The sequence below is a fragment of the Calliphora vicina genome, chromosome 5, assembly GCF_958450345.1.
Source record: "Calliphora vicina chromosome 5, idCalVici1.1, whole genome shotgun sequence".
Lineage (NCBI taxonomy): Eukaryota > Metazoa > Arthropoda > Insecta > Diptera > Calliphoridae > Calliphora > Calliphora vicina.
The window spans coordinates 100,539,094-100,549,516 of NC_088784.1; the positions used below are offsets into that span (position 1 = coordinate 100,539,094).

General features: G+C 37.4%; 1 protein-coding gene across 8 annotated transcripts in view; it reads right to left on the bottom strand.

Annotated features, from left to right (window-relative positions):
- Strn-Mlck (Stretchin-Mlck) overlaps nucleotides 1–10,423 on the bottom strand; it is an 86,072-nt gene that overhangs the window by 31,580 nt on the left and 44,069 nt on the right. For 5 of the 8 annotated variants that reach the window (XM_065514251.1, XM_065514250.1, XM_065514247.1 and 2 more), the window contains 4 exons: nucleotides 3,066–3,785; nucleotides 2,037–2,777; nucleotides 645–1,355; nucleotides 406–578 (listed from right to left, as the gene is read on the bottom strand). In XM_065514251.1, the coding sequence (XP_065370323.1) occupies nucleotides 406–578; nucleotides 645–1,355; nucleotides 2,037–2,777; nucleotides 3,066–3,785 (2,345 nt within the window). Of the gene's footprint in view, nucleotides 1–405; nucleotides 579–644; nucleotides 1,356–2,036; nucleotides 2,778–3,065; nucleotides 3,786–3,999; nucleotides 5,584–5,758; nucleotides 6,500–6,888; nucleotides 7,663–7,745; nucleotides 9,721–10,423 lie in introns of those variants that run through there. The other 3 variants (XM_065514252.1, XM_065514254.1, XM_065514249.1) reach the window with 3 other exon arrangements.

Below are 10,423 nucleotides of genomic sequence, written 5' to 3' on the forward strand. Positions count from 1 at the left end.
GATAAGGATTTGTTACATTAAATATAATGATTGGAAAAAAAATAATAAATTCAAAAAAAAAAAAATAATAATATAAAAATATTTTCTGAATAATATAATTTTCTTTCGTTTTTTGTGTTTATATCATTAAATTATTATGGCAAGTACATGTAAGCTGTAAGCAAGCTAGCTATGAAGTTAAAAAGAGCTGAAGCTGAATTTAATCTTTCTTTTTAGGAGTTTTAATCTAAAAAAAAAAGGAAAATGTAAAAAAGGTTTATAGTTTAATATAATGATGGCTAAATACAAATATCGACAAGCATTTAACGGCACAAAATTATGGCAACATGGATGATGAACTAGCGTAAAGATACATTTAAATGATATGTGGGTATAAAAGTTTTAAATTTTATTCTTAAAATTTACCTCAACTGTAACGAATATTCGGTCGGTGCCATTATTATTGCGTGCAACTACAAAGTAAGTGCCAGAATCCGAAATTTGTGCTTTTTGTACAGTAAATCTGGTGTAATCGTCTGAGACCTCTTTGCTAACACGATCGGATTTAGTAATATCTTTGGTGCCCTTCAAGAAAGTCACTGTATAATAGAAAGAAAGAATTATTAATTCCATTTATTAAGTTTAATCAACAATTTAGTACATACATCTTGGTTTTGGATCACCAGCAATTCTGAAGGAGATCGAGAAAGGATCACCGACAGCAATCTTCATTTCCGTTTCGGGTCTCGAAAGGAACAATGGTGGACGCTCATCTTTCGAAACACCTACAGCCACATCAACATTTGCATGCGATTCGATGCGACCAAAAGCATTTTGAGCTCGGCAGGTATAGGTACCTTCATTTTCTGCCTGAGCATTCATTATGGCCAAAGTATAAACGCCATGTTCGTAGAACGTCGAAACGTTTGGTTGACCGGCCAAGGATTGACGATCACGGAACCATTGAACATCAATGGGTGTATGAGTTTGCATAAACTCAGCCGAAATAGCAATTGTACCGCCATTGCAAACTGTTTGATTACCCAATGGTGTAACGAAATGGGGCTTATTGGGATCACGATGGAAATAGCCCATAGTCTTCTCCAAGGCAAAACGTTCACGTCCCTTGAAATCGACTTGATGAGTAATCTTACTTTCAGCCACCTCATTACGGGCAACACAGGCATATAGGCCTGAATCCTTTTCGGTGGGTTTAGGTATAATTAGTTTGGAGTAACCATCTGCTTGATCAATTTGCACATATCTGTCGCCTGGCATTAACATATCCGTTCCCTTCAGCCACTGTATCTCGGGACGTGGCTTACCACGTACACGGCAATCCAAAACCAACTCATTCTCATTAATAGAATAGGTGTCTGCATAAAGAAAACATTGTTAATATAAATCCGTTTCAAAGGTTTGCCAAAAATAAACATAATTATGTAAAAAAAAAAAACACTGGACAAAAGTCACAACAACATTCAAACATTCAGATGTCTTGATAATGATGTAATTCGAATGTCCTGTGGAAAAGAAGAGTTAAATAAATATAATGTTATAAATTCCCCATGTTGTGACTAAATTTTTCGACAAGTTAATTTGAAATTTGGAACGTGAGTAATACGAAATTTTAATTTCCTATGTTTAAATTTACTAAGAATTGTATATAACTTTTAAACCGCTTATCCAATTTTTCCAATATTCGTCTCATAGTAATGGTAATGCACCCCAAATTCAATATATTTTCCTAAAAATCCTTTTATTTTGATGTTAGGATATTGAAACTAAAAATTGTTCTTGAACAAAGGATTAAAGATTTTCCTCAATTATAAACTTCCATGAGAAGATCTCAAGATAATAAACATTTAGTAAAAATTTCCTAATATTTCGAAGAATAATCAAAAAACTTCAAATGTATTCAAAGACATGTATAAAGTCTTTGTAATTGTATAGATACGTTTCTTTAACCAAAAATAATTTCATACACCAACATCGAATAATATTATAGATTTAAGGGGCAGTAATACGCCCCTATGTATCCTAACTCATATAAATACCTTTAATGGATTGTACAAATGTTGTCGGCTGTGGAGCATCCTCGTAATGCTTGTAAATGCGCAATTGACTTTGACTTGAACTTTCGCCGTAATCATTAGTAGCGCGACACACATAACGACCGCTATCACTTTCTTGAGCTGCAAAAATTTCTAATATAGCTTCACCATTATGGAATATGGTTTGATAACGATTTTCCTTTGGCAACGGTTGATTATCCTTCAACCATTCAATGCTTGTACAGCCATCATAAACCACGCTACAACTTAAACGAACATTTGAGCACTCGGTTATCGTACGATCGTGTAAAAGTGTACTAAACAAGGGCTTTCTTTGTGTTGTTACATGATGATTTCGGCCAATGGACGAGCGCGTTAAACTGGAAGACTCATTGTTGGCAATGTCCAGAATGTCCGTAGTTCGTTTGTGAGCATCTTCGCTTGTATTCACAAATCCATTGATTTCGGTTTCAGCTGCAGCCGTCATAAGTTTCTTTAGATCAGCTATCTTAATTACTTTTGTTATGGATTCAATGCCTTCATTAGTTTCGGCAAAACATGAGAAAGTGCCGCAATCTGAAGGTATGGGATTGCGAATAATAAGCTTGTGAACACCTCCGATTTCTTCAATGGAACGATAACGATTATTCGATATAGTGTGATCATCGCGAATCCATGTTACACAAGGTCGACCATGGACATTACACGATAATATGATTTCACAACGTGCAGCATCAAAAGTAGCTAAAATATTAAATGAAATCATTACAAAACCAGCCCACTTTGTGTTGATTTCTTAAACAAAAGCCTTGTCTGGATCGACAATAAGTTTTCAGTACTGCTGAGCATATATCCGGACATAAGTCCATTCAGTCATAAATGATGATAAAATGGACATATCAGATATTCAGTCAACGAACTGAAGATTTTGTACTAACGGTTTGCATTTGCCAGCACTTTGATTTAAGCAAATTTACAGAGTTTAGCGCATTAAACTCTATGCGTGTGTATATGAGTATTCTTTCTTCTTACCTGTCACTGGAACCGAGAAACTTGATGGCAATTCTGCCGTCGTGCTATCGTAAACTTTGAGTTTACAACTAGATTCTGTGGAATTTCGATTATTACGAACTACACACTTGTATTCTCCTGTGTCGTCTGGTCGTGCATCATAAATTTCTAAACTCAAAGCGCCATTGATATTATAGATTTTGTGACGAGAATCTTTCGTTACACGTTCGTCGCCACGCAACCAATAAACATCTTCAATTAAACCGGTTACATAACATATCAACTGAGCCTTGGTACCGGAGGCAATAGTCATTGGCTTCATAGGAGTTTCAACATTAAGTTTAAATTTGGCATCTCTCGAGCGTAACTTTTGCTCTTGTCTTTCGCTGCTATCAAGTTCATCTCTCTCTATTTCTACTTGTAATTCTTGTTGTTGTTCGTGATACGACTTTGATGCCCTTCTTTCGGTTATCTTTTTCATATAATCCGAAATGTCCACGAATTTACTTATTTTCATTTGACCACTCTCACTTTCAGCATAGCAGGTATATAGACCAGTGTCGTCTTTGATGGGATTTTGTATGATTAATTGCCTTACGCCGTCTTGCAGGTCAAGGTACTTATATTTGATATCATCCTCTGGCAACAAGGTATTGTCCTTTTGCCAGTAAACATTAGGTTTGGGATTTCCGGAAACTTTGCACTCCAGAGTAATATGATTTTCATGAGAATGATATGCATCTAAAGTCGAAATGAAATTGAAATGATGAGACATACAAACATAAATTACGATGAGATTAACGCACGATAAAAACATATCGCTTCTTAAATTAGTATCATTAATGTTGAAAACTATGAAAATACTATATATTTATGAACGTACCTGGACATTGTACTTGTTAGACAGATCAAAAACCACATCAGACTTATTACATAGAACAAACATAGAACATACCTTTAATGCCGACGGTAAATGTTGGGGCTACTAATTCTTCTTTGCCTGTGCTATATACCAATAGAGTGCAAGTGGAAACTATCTCATTTTCGGAACCCTTTACCTTAAGCGTATATACACCACTTTGCTCCTCGGTAACACCAATCAAATTCAACCAGGCAATGCCATCTTGCATCGACAATTTACTCTTAGGTCCAAATGCAATGAGATTTTCACCATGGTACCAACGGGCGGTCGGATCAGGACCATCAATACTAACCATCCATTTAACATTGCTTCCCTCCTTAACAGTGCGATTCGATAAGTAGTTCCTAAAGTAAACACGTTTTCTTAGATCCGGAGGTGGTGGTACTTCACGTCTTCTGCCACTTTCTTCGTCATCTTCCTGTTTCTTCTTGCGTTTCTTTTCCTTCTCTTCTTCGGTTTCCTGCGTTGGTGGTAATGCGGGCGGCCTCTCTCTGGCTGGCGAGACTGGTCGTCTACGTCTTGGTTGTACAGTGACCATGTGAACAATTTCGGCCGTGCCTTCACGATTCTCAGCTTGGCAAACGTATTTTCCACTGTCTTGTGGTGTTGGATCCATAATAAATAGTTCTAAGGTGCCATCTTCATGTTCAACCTGTTGATACTTTTCGCTGGGTTCTATTTTAACGCCATCCTTAGCCCAGGTTATGGTGGGCGTTGGCAAGCCACGCACATGACAATCTAACTGGACCTCATTAATTTTTCCATGATAGGTGTCCTTGATGTTGCGTGTAAAGGTTGGTGGAACATCTCCAGTACCAGGATTAGAGTAAACCTCAAGTCTACAAAATGTTGAAGCCTCGCCTGTTTCATCCCTGGCCCAGCATTTATATTCGCCAGAATCATCTAGGGCAGCCGATGGTATTTCCAAAGTGCAGAGGCCCTCCACGTGACGACCTCTGATCTTTTGGCTGTTTTGAATTTGTTCGTCATTTTTAAACCATTTTACTTGAGGTTCTTTGGCCTCCAAGAAGCAAGATATTTTCACCTTGGATCCTTCGGCTACCACACGATCCCTGACAGCAGTGGCAAAGTGGATGCCTATAACCTTTTCACGTTTTTTAAGACTACTAGTTTCAGAGCCAGTGTCAGTAGCATAAGCTGATGAGGCTTCACCTTCCTCATCATCCTTCTTTGGCTTGCGTACGCGTTTCTTTCCCTTGCTGCCCTCATCACCCTCCGATTCGCTTGCCTCAGACTTGCCAGCAGCTTCCTTCGTTTTCTCAGCCTCTGCTTGCTTTGGTCTCAATAAGTTCTTATCTGCATGGAAAACACCGTGTATATTATCAGCTATATGATGTTCTTTTCCCCTAAACAATACATGATGACCTATTTCTGCTTTTCCAGCAGAAGACTCTGCTCTAGCCATATATTTTCCGCTATCCTTATCGTTGGGAGAATCTATTACCAATTCACAGTTACCATCTGCGTGTTGGAAAATATGGAATCTACCACCGTTTTCTATTTCCATACTATCCTTGAACCACTGGATTTGCGGAGTGGGCACACCACGAATACCTGTCTCCAAAATCAATTCATTCGAAATCAAATGGTAAGTGTCTATTTACAAAAATAAAAAGAAAATAAAAACAATTGTTAAATAAACTATTGCATAATTGATTTCTTTTGTTTGCATCGATGTGATGTTACACAATACGTTAAAAATAAATGATGCTTCTTTTCCTCGCCTTCTTCTTTATACATAGATAGATATACATATTTTGCATACGCTCACCTTTAATGGGACGCACGAAAACAGGTTCGACATCGGTAGAAACATTTGCCGTATAAACATGCAGTTGACAAGATGAAGTTATTTTGCTAAATTCATTTTGAGCTAATAGAGTGTAAATTCCAGAATCCTCGGGCTGACAATTCAAGAATTCCAAACATGCAAGACCTTCACGATTCATATTTCGTATACGAGGACCATACTGAACATTTTGTTCATCCTTTGTCCACTTCATAGTGGGACTTGGACCATTCACTACCGACTGCAACTTTACTTTGGAACCAGCCAATACATATCGATTCGATAAATATGTAGTGAAATATAATTGTTGCTTGGGAGAAGGATCAGGCATCCGGGATCGCCTTTCATAGGATAAATCGCCTTCATCATCCTTCTTCTTAGTTTTGGGTGGCTTACCTCCCTTCTTAGTGCCCGTTTCCGAATCAGTCATACCGCCAGATAAATTACTAGAGCGTCTGGAGGCCTGTTGGACATCAACAACAACAGAATGCGATGTTTGTTGGGTGCCTAGTTTGTTTTGTGCAACACAAGTATAATTTCCACTATCATTCGGTGTGGGCTTGTTGATGATCAGCTCGCAAATACCATCTAAATGTTCAATTTGCACAATGCGATCATCAAGTACGACGGGTATTTGGTCTTTTATCCACGTAACTACTGGTCGTGGATTGCCACGTATCTTAGTGTCGAGAATCAAATCGTTTTGAGAAGAGTGATAAACATCTGAGAAGATATAAAATGGAAGAGGTACAGTAGTTGTATGTGAGATAGATAGATACTATGAAATCAAATAGAAAGTGATCCGAATATGTGACACTATTTTTGGCAACACACAAATGAATTTCCAACAATAACACCGAACATCACTGTAACATATACACACATATAAATGCTATTGCAATAGCAATTACAATTACAATCACAATCACAAACACTTTCGAAAAGATCAAACGATCTTGTTGTTTTGTTTTCATTAAATGACAAGATTGATGGATCGATCGATCGATAGATAGATCTATTGATCGAATGTTAAAATATCGCCAATTTTGTTCAGGTATGAGTATGTATTAAATAGTTGATCGATTCACATACAATGACAGAAATAAAAATACCTCTTAGCGGTAGTGCGAAAATGGGTTCATGCTCATCGCCTTCGGTTTGCGCAGAATATACCTTGAAATAGCAAGATGTTTCTATTTCACTGAATTCATTTTTAGCTATACATTTATAGACACCAGAATGTTCCGCAGTAACATTTATTAATTCAATTATTGCCTTATCACCCTCTGTATGGTTCTTTATTTTTTCACCATATGTGACCCGGTTATCATCCTTCATCCATCTACATGCTGGATCAGGACCAATAATGGTAACTACCAGTTTTACTGTTGTACCTTCCAAAGCCATGCGATCACGTAATTGTGTGGCAAATTTCAATTTTTGTCTATCTGAAACTAAGGTTTCTGGGGAAGCTCTTGGACCTCTAGATCTTACTTCTACTTGAGCTCTTTTTTTATCTGATTCTCCTTTAGATTTTAAAGCTTCTTCCATAGCTTTCTTCGCTGTTTGTTCTTTATCCATTTGCATACGATCTCTAGCATGGAATATTCCATGAACGTGATAGTGAAGATTCTTTGCTACCTCAACTACGTGATTGACAAACGCTTCTCCACTGGAGTTGATGGCCTTACACGTATATGTTCCACTATCTCTACTGTTGGGTTTATAGATCAAGAGCTTATACACACCATGCGCTTCCTCTAGCTTGGTAAATTTAACATTTGGCTTTATTTCAAATGCACCTCTCCACCATGATATTATCGGTCTGGGAACACCATGAACGTGAACCTCAACAGTCAATTCATCGTCACGTAAGTGATAGTATTCTGAAAATTATTAGGGCCCAATTAATAGTATTTATGTAGTAGGTAATTTCTTCAGAACTTTAACAACTTATTTATGTACATACCTCTGACTAATCTAAATGATGGTGGTGCTGGTTGATCTTTAAAAACTTCATAAATTGTAACATAACATGAAGAAGTAACTTCATCATTCATGTTTGCAATAACACACGAATATTCGCCGGAGTCCAAAATAGTCGTATTTATTACTTCTAATGCTAACATATTATTATTGTTGATAATACGATGAGTATTATCTCTTTCAAGTTGTCGACCATCCTTAAACCATTTTACCGAAAGTTCAGGACCGCCAACAGCACAGGCCAATCGCACACTATTACCGGCTTCGACGGTGCGATCAGATAAGAAAACAATAAAATGTGGCAAACGCCTCTGATCTCGCAAACGTTGCCATTCGGCATCTCGTTGTTTTTCACTTTTTCGTACAGCCAAGCTATATTTCCGCATTTGCTGCATGAATTCTTCGCCTTCCTCTTCGGCAATCTGCTTCCAGCGCTCTTCATCTTCTGGGTCAGGTCGTGTAAATCCTTCGGACTCACTACTACTACGTCTACTTCCTCCTGGTAAGTCTCCAAGTTCGTCCATGTATTCATCATCGTCAACTCTGGACTCCTCGTCAAATCGCGATTCATCATAAACAGAGCTGGCATCATCGTATTCTGTTACCTCATCACCCTCACCTTCACCTTCATAGTCATCATCACCTCCCTCTTCGGCAGCTAACGCGGCTTCTAAAGCCTCAGCTTCCTCTTGAGCACGTCTCTCGGCTTCCTCTCGTTCTCGTTCTTCTTGCTCAGCCTTTAATCGTTTTTGACGTTCTTCAAAGGTTTCTATCGGTTTTTTAGCAGCTGCTTTAGCTGCTTCCTCTTCGGCGGCCTTGGCAGCAGCCTTGGCCTGCTCTTCCATTTGCAAAGCCAATTTGCTCTTCTTTGGTGGTGGTTTTGGGCCTGGTGCAGCTGATTGTTGTTGTTTTTCATCAAACATCTTCTTACTGGCCTTCTGGCCGCCACCCATTTCAAGTTTTAGGGACAATTTTGGACTAGGAGACTTTTCTTTTCTTTCCTTCTTTTTAGAAGATCCTTTCTTTTTACCCTTTCTGGGTTCGTCAGAATCTTCATAATCAACACTTTCTTCACGATCTTCTCGGTTTTCATTTCCTTCGCCCCCTTCTTGGCCTTCCGAACCAGCAGGACTTCCATCCTTTTCCGCTGATCTGCGTGGAGTACGTCCTTTTTTACCACCCTTGGATTTCTTCTTGGGCTTTACAACTTCCTCTATGATTTCCTCCTCCTCTTCCTCCTCATACTCCTCATATTCTTCTACTACATAGATAACCTCAACATTGGAGACATCCATTACAGCAGCACGATCAATAACAGAGAGATCAGAGGTTATGTAACGTATAGGTTTTTGGGCTTCTAAAGGTTCTGATATATCCATAACTAAAGCGCGATCAAACACTGCAGTATTACATGTTAGAAGAGTTCTTATATCCCTGCCCAATTCAAAGGGAGTTTTTTCCTTTTCTTCCCTTTTCAAAAAAGGTGTTATACTACGCCATGTGGAAGGAGTGGCACTACGTCTTGTCATATACAAGGTAAATGGAGTTTGAGAACGACCACGAATCGGAGTAGCACTTCGTCCTCGCAAACTTCCCGGTGTAGGTGATTTTAATTTGCGTTTCTTTTGTACAGGAACCTGCAAATTTTCTTGGGCAGATGAGGCCTCTGGTTCCTCAGAGCCACGAGCATCAGCTGCCGCGGTTTCACCTTCAGTTTCACCCATCGTTGTAATTAGACACTCTTTAAATAAAGGATTTCGAGGTCACACAAGTAATAATTAATAAATATGTCGGAAAATTATTCGATTTGTTTTTTTTTCTTAATATTCCGTTTTCGTTTCGGTTGTTATTAAACACAATTCGTTAATTTGAAATAAATATGAATTATTTATTAAGGACGTGATCGGCGATCGGTCCGTTCGTAGCGACGTATATGATTCGACTGTTCCGAACGAACTGAAACAACCGTACGTTTCGAAAATTAAATTTCAAATGATCTGCGAAACGGTTGATTAGTTTGTGTTCTAATTGTATTGGCTGCCAAGAATCTATAATTAATTTATTGTCATGGACTCGGCAACGATTTATCAAACTTTTTTTATTTTACGTGAAGGTAAATTTAATTTGTATTTACAATTTTTGTATTACAATTTCGAAATGAAACGCAATCAAATACGAATTGTTTTCTCAACAAAAAGATCACATCAATTGCGAAAACATTTCAAAAATGAACTTGACCTTAGAAAATTTAAAAAATAAATAATAAAATTAACAAATATTATAATTAAAAATTTGCCTACCTGTATTGAATCCACATGAACTAAGAATAATTTAAATATTTTACTTATGTATGTATGGCAACATATTAGTATTTTGCATTTAAAATTGTGTTAATAAAATAATAATAAAAGAAATAAGAAAATCAAAAGGTTTTTCTGGCAGAAATAGTTGGTTAGTAATTTCCTATTTATCTTAAAATAATTAAATTAAGCTATTAATACCATTCAAATAAACACACTAATCAATCTAAAATCAGTAATATATGTATTTCAGATACCCTACGGTAACAACGAGTATAAAATGCATTCATATACATTCACTTAGTTTATTGTAAATGTTCATTTGCATTTTATGTAGGGCATCAATTGAATATCAATTTAA